At 45.2% G+C, this 13,087-nt stretch overlaps 1 protein-coding gene across 1 annotated transcript in view; it reads left to right on the plus strand.

Annotated features, from left to right (window-relative positions):
• The window catches only part of LOC115172096 (AT-rich interactive domain-containing protein 1B), an 84,082-nt gene that overhangs the window by 32,272 nt on the left and 38,723 nt on the right, over positions 1-13,087 (plus strand). The window contains exon 5 of the mRNA XM_029729280.1: positions 6,421-6,736. Within this exon, the coding sequence (XP_029585140.1) occupies positions 6,421-6,736 (316 nt within the window). The remainder of the gene's footprint in view (positions 1-6,420; positions 6,737-13,087) is intronic.

Consider the following 13,087-nt stretch of genomic DNA (forward strand, 5'->3'; position numbering starts at 1 on the left):
TTAAATTATATTATATTATTAAATTATTATATTATTAAATAATTGCATCTGAGCTCATAGAGTGTGCGGCTCTTCTTTTTCAAAGGAAGGGGACAGTGACAAATTTATTAGGGTGAGGCACATGGGCTACTAACAGCTTACTACACAACATACACTTAGTATTACTTTCTTAGCTACAGTATACATATCTCCCTGGCATATTACATAACTTATGCAGCAGCATACAATACATTTTTGGACTCACCTTGTTGTGCTGTGTCAAGTTGAACAGGAATGTGGTGTCGCGGTGAGAACATTTTGTGAGAACATTTTGTCATCAAACTTTGTCATCAAAGTCTCTGGATGTATGGCAGTCTCTGGATTTATGGTGCTTTCAAGACAACTGGGAACTCGGAAAAAAACAAGGTTGAATCATGACGTTAGTGATCTTTAGGTCGGAGCACTAGAAAGATGGTTTTGAGTTGGATGACCGTTCAAAACGTATTTTCCCAGTCTGAGCTTGTTTTTTTTCAGAGTTCCCAGTTGTCTTGAACTCACTGAAGTCTGAAATTTGATGTTTTGAACACGGCAGAAGTCATGCTGGATTGACAGCATGGCCAATGTATTCAACCTTTACTTGCCCATGGTGTTGAATGTTTATCCTTTTAAGCTTGGAAAAGAGACCCTTGAACCCAGACTTGGACCACACACCCACTCCACTGAATAGCAGGCTAGTGATTGCTTTGCAATGCTTGCAGATAGCCACTGATTCCTTCCAAAACACTCATTGTTGAATTTGCAATCTCCAACTTGTTGTGTAATGTTTATTTCCAACGGCCAATGAGCCCCGATATGTTTTATCTATAATTTCTCTTCATATGACCAGGATTGAAAAGGACTTAGATCGTTAACATTATCTAGTTGTTGATACCAAGCTCTTCTTACGGATCAAATCCCTTTAGCGGGATCGATTTGACAACAGCCAGTGAAAGTGCAGGGCGCCAAATTCAAAACAGCAAAAATCTCATAATTAAAATTCCTCAAACATACAAGTATTATACACCATTTTAAAGACAAGATTCTCATTAATCCAACCACAGTGTCCGATTTCAAAAAGGCTTTCCAGCGAAAGCACACCAAACGATTATGTTAGGTCAGCACCTAGTCACAAAAAAACATACAGCCATTTTCCAGCCAAAGAGAGGAGTCACAAAAAGCAGAAATAGAGATAAAATTAATCACTAACCTTTGATGATCTTCATCAGATGGCACTCATAGGACTTCATGTTACACAATACATGTATGTTTTGTTCGATAAAGTTCATATTTATATCCAAAAATCTCAGTTTGCATTGGCGTGTTATGTTGAGTAATGTTTTGCCTCCAAAACCCCCGGTGACTTTGCAGAGAGCCACATCAATTTACAGAAATACTTATCATAAACTTTGATAAAATATACAAGCGTTATGCACAGAATTAAAGATACACTTCTCCTTAATGCAACCGCTGTGTCAGATTTAAAAAAAAGCTTCACGGTGAAAGCACACTTTGCAATAATCTGAGTACAGCGCTCAGACACCAAAATAAGCTATACAGATACCCGCCATGTTGTGCAGTCAACAGAAGTCAGAAATAGCATTATAAATATACACTTAGCTTTGATGATCTTCATCGGAATGCACTCCCAGGTATCCCAGTTCCACAATAAATGTTCGTTTTGTTCGATAAAGTTCATCGTTATGTCCAAATACCTCCATTTTGTTTACGCATTAGGTTCACTAGTCCAGACGAAAAGTCAAAAAAGTTATACTACAGTTTGTAGAAACATGTCAAACAATGTATAGAATCAATCTTTAAGATGTTTTTATCATAAATCGTCAATAAAATTCCAACAATTCCTTTCTCTTTAGGAATGAAGATGAACTCAGCTCGCTCCCAAGGCCGCGCACGTGACTGAGCTCATGACTTTTTCTCAGACACCTGGTTCTATTAGCTTTTATTCTCTCCCCATTCACAGTAGAAGCCTGAAACAACGTTCTAAAGACTGTTGACATCTAGTGACCCCACAGACACTGTATATTGGATAGGGAATCACTTGAAAAACTACAAGCCTCAGATTTCCCACTTCCTGGTTGGATTTTTCTCAGGTTTTCGCCTGCCATATGAGTTCTGGTATACTCAAAGACATCATTCAAACAGTTTTAGAAACTTCAGAGTGTTTTCTATCCACATATTCTAATAATATGCATATCCTAGCTTCTGGGCCTGAGTAGCAGGCAGTTTACTCTGGGCACGTTTTTCATCCGGACGTCTCAATACTGCCCCCTATCCCAAAGAGGTTAAAGGCCTCCAGTTGTTCTCTCATCTGCTCTGCAGACATGCTCTATAAGACAGTCAGTGAAAAGAGGAAACGCCTGCTGTGCCTCTCCCACACCTAACATTCCACACTCAACCTCCACTGCTTTGGACAGCAGTTTGTGAGCCTGAACGCTTTGCTGGGCCCTTATACCTAATTCGGTTAAAGGAAAGCTCGATCCCAGGGAGCCGGAGGGGCAGTGGAGGTTTTGGGAAATGGGTTGGACTGAGTACGAAGCCCTGAGGTGCTCCAGAGCTGCTGCACCACAGACGCCCTGCTGAAAGAGATGCTGAGAGAAATACTGAGGTGGCTCTGAGAGGATTTACCTGGGGCCTCGGGCCAGAAGAGAGGGAGGGAGGGAGAGAGAGAGAGAGAGAGCGAGAGAGAGAGAGGGAGGGAGAGGGGGAGGGGGAGAGAGAGAGAGAGATAGGGAGAGCGAGAGAGGGAGGGAAAAGGTGAGAGAATTTCACAGTGATAGAATGGAAAATGAAAAAATTATACTTCTACGCATAATTCGTCTCTCCAAAAAAATGATGTCATCCTTCCAATTTGTTTGTGCTCAGCAACATACTATACAGTATTTTTTATTATATTAGCCAAGCAACTCTGCCCATTCTCTACGTCCTGCAGCTGTAGAATACAGCCGCAGCCGTGTAATCTGTGTTACATTCCTCAGTGATGGTGTCCACAGATTCAGTGGGCAGCTATTCTCTGGAACACAGGGTTTTTTCCTGTGGTGGCCAGGGATGGGCGAGCCGGCTGTTAGCAATGCTGCATTCATTCTGCTGAGGAAGCAGTGTCTGTAATCTGTTCGGTCACAGTCCTCCTTTTCCCGCGGGAGTGTGGGGATTAAATACAGCTCGGCAACAACGTCCTCAGAAAGGGTGACCAAGCCTGGAATTTCCATGTAATTGGTAACGCACCACAGTCTTCTCTCTGTCTCTTTCTGTGGGTTATAAATACCATACCTCCTAAAGACCACCGTATCCTGAGAGAGGAGGGAGGGTCGGGAGAACAGGAAGGTATGGAGAAGAAATTACATCTTTCTGGTGCTTTTTCTCTGTTTTGCTTGTAAATGTGTCTAAACAGCAAAAGGATGATCCGGTGATGATCAGCTGTTTGAATGTTGTGTGAAGCACCAGCTACAGTACCAACCATCCTGGAAATGAGCTATTCTCACCCTGAAGAAGAAAATCTCACAGTTAAGCTGAATGTGGATCCTTCTCGCCCCTCGAAAAAAGCAAAACAAAACTTTATAAGATAAAAGATACACTATATATACAGAAGTATGTGGACACCCCTTCAAGGATAGGGGATTCAGCTATTTCAGCCACACCCATTGCTGGCAGGTGTATAAAATCAAGCACACCGCCATGCAATCTCCATAGACAAACATTGGCAGTAGAATGGCCTTACTGAAGAGCTGAGTGATTTCACAAGCCTAAGATTACCATGCGCAATGCTAAATGTCAGTGGTGTAAAGCTCACCATCGTTGGACTCTGGAGCAGTGGAAACGCGTTCTCTGGAGTGATGAATCACGTTTCACCATCTGGCAGTCCAACGAGTTTGGCAGATGCCAGTAGACCACTAACTGCCCGATTGCATAGTGCCAACTGTAAAGGTTGGTGTAGGAGGAATAATGGTCTGGGGCTGTTTGTCATGGTTTGGGCTAGGCCCCTTAGTTCCAGTGAAGGGAAATCTTAACAGCAACTTTGTGGCAACAGTTTGGGGAAGGCCCTTTCCTGTTTCAGCATGACAATGCCCCCTGGCACAAAGCGAGGTCCATACAGAAATGGTTTGTCGACATCAGTGTGGAATATCTTGACTGGCCTGCACAGAGCCCTGACCGAAACACCTTTGGGATGATTTGGAATGCCGACTGCTGGCCTAATCACCCAACATCAATGCTGACCTCACTAATGATCTTGTCGCTGAATGGAAGCAAGTCCTCTCAGCAATGTTCTAACATCTAGTGGAAAGTCTTCCCATAAGAGTGGAGGCTGTTATAGCAGCAAAGGGGGACCAACTCCATATTAATGCCCATGATTTTGGAATGTGATGCTTGACGAGCAGGTGTCCACACACTTCTGGTCATGTACTGTATATATTTTTTAAGCGTATCTCTGGTCCCCCTTAACTTGGCACTCTTAAACTGAAGATAGTCTCATAAACGTCAGTATGACTGATCAACTCTGTCCAGTTTAATGTGAATGTCCTCGTTCATACGACTCCCATGGTAACGTTTGTGTCAGTGTAAACCACAGTAGATTAGGACCCTGGCCGGGCCCTCTCGGAAACTTCACAGGCTCTGCCTCTTACTCCTTTTTTGGACAGGACCTTGGGTGCTAAAGATGGAAAAATCCAGTCGGAGTGTCCACCTAAATCAAAACCAGAGAAGGAGAGCGAGAGCACAGCCAATAACCACAGTGTCCACACACACATACAGACACACACACAGAGAGCAGTGAGAAGCCATGGAGCAGAGCCAGGGTCCAGCCACTGTGACTGTGTGGGATGAGATAGGCCTCTGACTCAGGCGTTTCAGCTGCAGCACGTACAGTACTGTAGAAAGAGAAGGAGAGAGAGGATACCACACGCCAGATGATTCCCATGGCTCTCTTCTCAACTATGTCACTGCTTTGAAAAGAGTGGAATGGTATTGTGCCTCACTTTTTACTTGCACACAGACATGTACAGAAACACACACACCACAAATGCACACAGGCACACCTTCCCCTATCCATGTTTTAAACATCCTCCTGTGTTTGTCTTCCATCCCCCTTTTTCTCTGAACGGTTCCCTTTTTGGAAAGTTTAAGATGGGGCCCCAAAACCCTTGACAGGTGTCAACAGTGTTCCAAATGAGCTACCTCCCCAGATTCAGATCTGACTCTGCATCTCCTCCTACACTAGATTTCATCACACATTCTGAACAAATTCAACTGGAGCAGCAGAGTTTCATGGGAAATTATTTTATTTTGATTTGATATAAATCCCATCTCCGGGGGGAACTTTTTTGCTGTTGGACTCACAGGCTTATGTCATGCGGAATGTCTTTCCACTGAAGCAGCTCGAGGATACCAAAAGACATTTCCATTTTTGGAGTCAGTTCCTCACACAGAATATTTTCATTCAACTCCCTCATTCAGAGCCAAAAAAACCCTTTATGTTTAAAGCGACTTGATCCCCTTTTCCAGACATATTCTCAGAGGATTAGGCTGTAAGCCCCAACTAAAGCACTCTTAATCAAATCAAAATAAATAGCCACCTTCACAAAAGGGACGCCACATTTTCTATTTTTCATGGAATTGTCCTTAGAGAAAAAGTCATGGTGGAAAGTACCCATGCCTGCTTTGTGTGCTCTGTGTGTGTGTGGAGACTCCTTTTCCAGCTGCTTCTGGACTGTGTTGAGCCAAAATGGAGGGGTTTAAGTGTGCTTTAGGAAGGCTTGTGTCGTCATGCCTGTATGGCTGCTAGGGCAGGGAGAAAGCTTTAACTGCAGATTAGAATGACTCTCAAGTGTTTCTCAGACTCATGCTTAAGCTGTGCAATTGCTCCCATTCCGATTCAGCATCCCTCCCCTCCCATAGATGTTAAATTTGCAGCCAATGTCAATAGCAAAGATTTCAGTGAAACAAACACCTGTATCCACATCTGCATAGATGCACCCTACAGAGGCTATTGAGTCAAAAATGTCATGCTGTAGTATGTGTCAGTTTATCTGTTTTATCTGACATTTGCTTTTATTTGACATATGAAGTTTAATTCCTATAACAATGTTATCCTTGTGCTGACACGTCGTAGCTACATAATGTAATGATATGGGAATTTAGCAGATGCTTAAACCTAAAAACAAATTCAGTTGACTCGAATATAAGATTATCCTTGTGTGCCAGACTTCTAGGTTCTCCTCTGTACTGGGTGCAGAGCGAATGAGAGAAAATGTCACATGGCTTCCTGAAACTACCATAAAATAGATGACTGAATTCATTACTGTCACTATTCATGTTGAGGGATACATTTATTGTTATTGTTAACCTGGTGTCTACTCACTCCCAGATGTTCTATGTCTCCTCTCTCCTCAGGAAACTACCCACGTCCACCCAACTACGGCGGGACTCCCAGTGCCAACTACAGCAGCCCCGGGCCCGGCCCTGGCATGACCAACAGCCAGGGTATGAATGCCAGCAGCCCCATGCACGGCCAGGGTCCCGGGCAGCCTATGGGCCGCAGTCCTGGTGCGGGCAGCCGCCCCTACCCCAACATGGCCCCCAGCTCCCCCAGTATGCCCCAGCCAGCCGGCCCTGGGATGGGCCCTCCTTCACTGGGCAATGTCAACCGCAAGGCCCAGGAGGCAGCCGCTGCCGTCATGCAGGCCGCAGCTAACTCTGTACAGGGCAGGTGAGATAACATGTTGTTGTTTTTTTAACCAGATGATGTGTGGTTTGTGGGTAATTGTGTGTGTGCATGTGTGTGTGTGTGTGCGTGCGAGCGAGCGAGCATGCGTGTGTGATCTGTGTGTGGTAGTGACATTGATAGAGAGAGAGAGAAGAGGAGAGGAATTGGGCAGAAGGTGGAACACATTACTGCAATGCTCTTCTGAGAAGAGCCTATTTTTACCACCCCCTGAAATAGCATGCTAAAATTAGTGAGCATAAGGCGTCACTCACTTGTCACTACAGAGACTTTGGGGCTTTATGGTCTTCAGACTAAATGTTTCAGTGCCTAGTTCTCTATGCTCAGACTGGGGAGCTATAGAGGAGCGTTGTGTGAGGAGCGTTGTGTGAGGGGCGTTGTGTGAGGGGCGTTGTGTGAGGAGCGTTGTGTGAGGGGCGTTGTGTGAGGGGCGTTGTGTGAGGAGCGTTGTGTGAGGAGCGTTGTGTGAGGGGCGTTGTGTGAGGAGCGTTGTGTGAGGGGCGTTGTGTGAGGGGCGTTGTGTGAGGGGCGTTGTGTGAGGGGCGTTGTGTGAGGAGCGTTGTGTGAGGGGCGTTGTGTGAGGGGCGTTGTGTGAGGGGCGTTGTGTGAGGGGCGTTGTGTGAGGAGCGTTGTGTGAGGGGCGTTGTGTGAGGGGCGTTGTGTGAGGGGCGTTGTGTGAGGGGCGTTGTGTGAGGGGCATTGTGTGAGGGGCGTTGTGTGAGGGGCGTTGTGTGAGGGGCGTTGTGTGAGGGGCGTTGTGTGAGGGGCGTTGTGTGAGGGGCATTGTGTGAGGGGCGTTATGTGAGGGGCGTTGTGTGAGGGGCGTTGTGTGCCATGGAACTATTTGATATATTTATTTGACCTTGAATGAAATGTATTCTTGTTTAAAGTACAGTAAGAACTGTATATAGTGCTACTATCTATTGATAAGTTATTTGAAGCACAATCTCTCTGTTGAAATGATGCATAGTCTCCTACAATGAAATGCTGGGTTAAAGGCTTAGTGGCAGTAGATGACATGGGAAAGACAGTTGTACCAATGAACAAAGATGCACTATGTTACCTTGGAAAACACTTCACAAGATTTCAAGTGATCATAATGTTCCCTTCACATGTACAACACAACACCAAGCTACTTAGGAAACTCAAAAACACTTGGACAACAAGATTAAAAGCAGCATTATGAACAACCTTGACACATATCAAACAATGTAATGGGGATTATTATCTAGTGTGTTTGAGCATTTATTGTGTGAGTGCTTCCCAGAGCAGAGCAGAGTTGTGAGGAGAGGAGAGGAGAGGAGAGGAGAGGAGAGGAGAGGAGAGGAGAGGAGAGGAGAGGAGAGGAGAGGAGCAGTGGGATTGTGTGTGGGCAGTAAACTCTGGGTGAACCTTGTCAGGGGAGCGTGCGTAAAAAACATGGACACTACTTTTGAAAGGGTAGATTCTCTGTCAACCAATCAGCTAGTAGGAAGAAGAGAAGTGGTCATACTGAGCAGCTCGGGGCTTTGTTTAATGAAGCAATGCTTGTTGGGAGACGGGTGGAGACCGATCAGCAATGCTTCTGCTGATGTGGCCTTGTGGATGTTGATCTCTATCTTTGTACAGAACATCATTAATAGAACTGAGTGAGTTTTTAGAACATCATTAATAGAACTGAGTGAGTTTTTAGAACATTAATAGAACTGAGTGAGTTTTTAGAACTTCATTAATAGAACTGAGTGAGTTTTTAATAGAACTGAGTGAGTTTTTAGAACATCATTAATAGAACTGAGTGAGTTTTTAGAACATCATTAATAGAACTGAGTGAGTTTTTAGTCAGTCATTTGGAACACTGTTGACACCTGTCAAGGGTTTTGGGGCCCCATCTTAAACTTTCCAAAAAGGGAACCGTTCAGAGAAAAAGGGGGATGGAAGACAAACACAGGAGGATGTTTAAAACATGGATAGGGGAAGGTGTGCCTGTGTGTATTTGTGGTGTGTGTGTGTGTGTTTCTGTACATGTCTGTGTGCAAGTAAAAAGTGAGGCACAGTAATAATTCTGTTTGTTGGCACTTTCCATCCAACTGTTGTTTCCCTGTACAGTAGACTATGTTAGGTCCTCAGTGAATCACACCTTTCCTGTACCCAGTCCCCTGCCCCCTCTCCCCACTACATCCACTCCTCCTCCTCTCCAACCTCCACACCCCAACTACAGCACCCCTCATTCTCAGCACCACAACTAGGACAACCAAGCACCATCTCCAAGCCTCTAACCTGTTACTGTTCGGTCTGAAAAGGTGCTCCTTCGTCCAGGCTCAGTAAACTGTCACGCCCGCCCCGCTCCCCCTCCCTGGCGCTCCAGGCTCAGTAAACTGTCACGCCCGCCCCGCTCCCCCTCCCTGGCGCTCCAGGCTCAGTAAACTGTCACGCCCGCCCCGCTCCCCCTCCCTGGCGCTCCAGGGCGCCAGGCTACCCATCATTATACTACACACCAGTTACCTTCATTACGCGCAGCTGCGCTCATTGGACTCACCTGGACTCCCTCACTTTGTTGACTGCCCCTGCATATATGTCTGCTCCTCTGTGTTGTTAGTAGTAGTGTTGTTTGTTGTGTTTAAGTCCAGACGCTGTTCTTGTTCCGTTGCATGTCCGTCTATATTAAATGGTTCACTCCCTGTACCTGCTTCTCATCTCCTGCGTTGTGTGTTACAAAACTAATCTGGCCAATGCTAGCATCACTGGCTAAATTTAGAGATTTTACTGACTGCTAACTGCTAACCTGTGTTTAGCTTTATGTTTCTAACTATAGCATCTTGTACAATTGTCATGGCTCTCTGGACTCCTCCTATAAGGGCACAAGGCCAGACCCAGATGCAGACACGGGAGGCAGATGGTTGAGTCTTTGATATTTATTATATTCCAAAAGGGTAGGCAAGAGAATGGTCATGGACAGGCAAAAGGTCAAAACCAGTTCAGAGTCCAGGAAGTACAGTGTGGCAGGCAGGCAGAATGGTCAGGCAGGCGGGTACAGAGTCCAGAAACAGACAAGGCTCAAAACCATGAGGACTAGCAAAAGAGAATAGAAAAAGCATGCGCACGGGAAAAACACACTGTTTGACTTGAACAGACAAGACAAACTGGCACAGAGGGACAGGAAACACAGGGATAAATACACTGGGGAAAATAAGCCACACCTGGAGGGGGTGGAGACAAGCACAAGGACAGGTGAAACAGATCAGGGCGTGACACCTCCTGGAAATGTGGTGTTTGGAGAAAATCTGGAGGTGTCAACTCTCTTGACATTAAGTTTAGCTTGTTGAGAGACCACCACCACAGTGCTCCCTTCATCAAGTGGTGTGAATGTATAGCACTAGACACAGGAATAGAGACCAAATCAAATCAAATGTTATTTGTCACATGCGCTGAATACAACAGATATAGACCTTACAGTGAAATGCTTACTTACAAGCCCTTAACCAACAATGCAATTTTAACAACAATCTGAGTCAAGAAAAATATTTACTAAATAAACTAAAGTAAAAAACAAAAGAGCAACAATAAAATAACAATAACAGGCAATATACAGGGGGTACCGGTACCGAGTCAGTGTGCGGTGGTACAAGTTAGTCGAGGTAATTGAGGTAACATGTACATGTAGGTAGGGGTAAAGTGACTATGCATAGATAACAGATAATAAACAGCCAGTAGCAGCAGTGTAAAAAAAGGGGGGGGGGTCAATGCAAATAGTCCGGGTAGCCATTTGATTAGCTGTTCAGCAGTCTTATGGCTTGGGGGTAGAAGCTGTTAAGAAGCCTTTTGGACCTAGACTTGGCACTCCGGTACAGCTTGCCATGCAGTAGCAGAGAGACCAGTCTATGACTCGGGCGGCAATTTTTAGGGCCTTCCTCTGACACCGGCTGGGATAGAGGTCCTGGATGGCAGGAAGCTTCCGGTTTCAAATTAATGTCGATGTCGCTCATATGCAATATCACAAACAAACATAAAAATAGTTGCCACTTTATATGTTCTTATGGGGGCTTCCTTTTGACAGTGAAATGAGAATCATCTTTATCCCCCATGTGTGTTGATAATGACAAACAAATCGTCCTCCATGTTGGATCTGCTAACATTCGCTTCTCTGTGGAGAGAGCGCCCACCGTGGTCCATGGTGATGCATCATGGAGCCTGTTGACATTTGGAGAATCCTGTGTGTGTCTGCGTTGGTTGACACTGTGTGATTAATGGTGCAGATCAGCAGCGCTGCAGACAGACTATGTAAATGCTGAAGGAGCCATTAACAGACATCTTCACTGTCAATAAGAAGTGGCACAACATGATGCATACTGCTGGGGCAAATCACACAGCCTGTCAGTCTCCACTCTCATTCCACCACACACCCAGACATAGGCCCACAGGGAGAGAGGGGGGAGGCAGGAGAGTGAGGGAGAGTGTGTATAAGGTAGTTGTTGTGAAACTGTTAGAGTACTTGTTAGATATTACTGCACTGTCGGAACTAGAAGCACAAGCATTTCGCTACACTCGCATTAACATCTGCTAACCATGTGTATGTGAACAATACAATGTGATTTGATTTGATAAGGAGACATTGTCTTTGTCGTCTTTCAGCACTGTTACCCCGTCTCTCTCCCAGCTCTACCTGTCTGTCTCGCCATCCTCTCTCTACACCTCCCTCTCTCCATCCTTTCCCTCTCTCTCTCGCTCTCTCATCACCCTTTCATCTAGACCCTCAGAATTGGCTCTTCCAGTTTCTGTCCTAGTTTCCATCATAGAGAATACATACTAATTAGACGCTTAGCATGCTGATTTTCATCTTCAGAAGCAGTTCTTTCGGGACAGGGAGAATGCAGTGTCAGTGAACCATGCTGTGAATACTAGATCCCCCTCCATAGAAGGTACTGTATGCAGACTCTCTGTGTGTCTCTCAGTCTGTCCCCAGATGTAGAGATGATCTGAGCGTGGCTGGGAATGCAATTAGTGCTGTCTGATTGAAACACAGAGGGAAGGAGTGTGTGTGTGTGTGTGTGTGTTAAAGGGCAGCTCTACTGGTCCTCCAGCTGACTTTGAAGAGGCAGAGAGCTGACAGCCCCTCGCTCTGCGGCTGCACGTGCGTGGTGTTGCCATGGAGAAAGGAGAAAGGAAGGCAGGGGGACGGTTTTAGGAGAATTATGGACCCTCCCACCACGTCCCCTTTTGTTTTTCTCTCTTTCTCAACCCTTGTTGTGTTTTGTCCTGAACAGCTGAGGAAGATTAAGGGGAAATGAATCTGAAACACTGGGTTTAGTGTTTACTCTTTTATAGTCCTGATTCTGATCTGAGAGCAGCATGGTGAATCATTTCAACCTGTTGTGGTCTGTGTGAAAACAATGGCCCTCAGACCACCTCCTCATGTGTCTGCCAATGGCCCTCAGACCACCTCCTCATGTGTCTGCCAATGGCCCTCAGACCACCTCCTCATGTGTCTGCCATGCCCTTGGCATGGCCTCACCATACCACCCACACAATCCACGAAAGGAAATAATCTGAAGATTAAGGGGAAATTGGATTTCATCTCCTCGCTGTCTGGAGATCATCTGTCATCTGGAGAAACGTACACCAAACAGCCTGAACCATGTCCCTGGGATTGACTATTCCAGATTCATTACACAGAATGCCAAATGAGCAGAGCAAGGCCACTATGATATCCAATGGCTGGATGGTGATAAGTGTGATGGTGTTTTTCCCCAGTCCTCAGAGAGGCTCTCTTTAGGGCCTTGAATTATACATTATGTTCATATCACCCATGCTTGGTCTGATACTTAGAACAATAATATGTTTGTGTTTTACATTTTAGTCATTTAGCTGACACTCCTATCCAGAGTGATTTACAGTAGTGAGTGCATACATTTTCATACTTTTTTTGTACTGGTCCTTGGTGGGAATTGAACCCACAACCCTAGCATTGGCAAGGGTCATGCTCTACCACCTGAGCCACACGGAACCACACAGCTTGGACCTCGCAGCTTAAACCAGGTCTTAATGACTGTGTCAACTTGCTCTTGTCTTGTAAGTGTACCCAAGGAGTTGGGTTACCCTACGGTGAGGTTTTACATTGAGATAATACTATTGCATGGCTTATAGATGGACACAAATGAGTACAGTCTTGAGTGAAGGAAGGTGTTGGGGTTTTGAGAACAGATGTAGAGAATAACATCAGGAAGCTAGGTGTTGTCCTGGCTATGTCTGCTGAAGACAGAAATTGTTTTTTAAATGACTTTGGTAGCTGTTCCTGGAGCTACAGAAACACAGCTTGTAGAAAATAAGCACTTAGAGAAAGCAAGCTTCAAAAAAACTAAA

The sequence above is a fragment of the Salmo trutta genome, chromosome 33 (genome assembly GCF_901001165.1).
Source record: "Salmo trutta chromosome 33, fSalTru1.1, whole genome shotgun sequence".
In the NCBI taxonomy this organism is placed as follows: Eukaryota; Metazoa; Chordata; class Actinopteri; order Salmoniformes; family Salmonidae; genus Salmo; species Salmo trutta.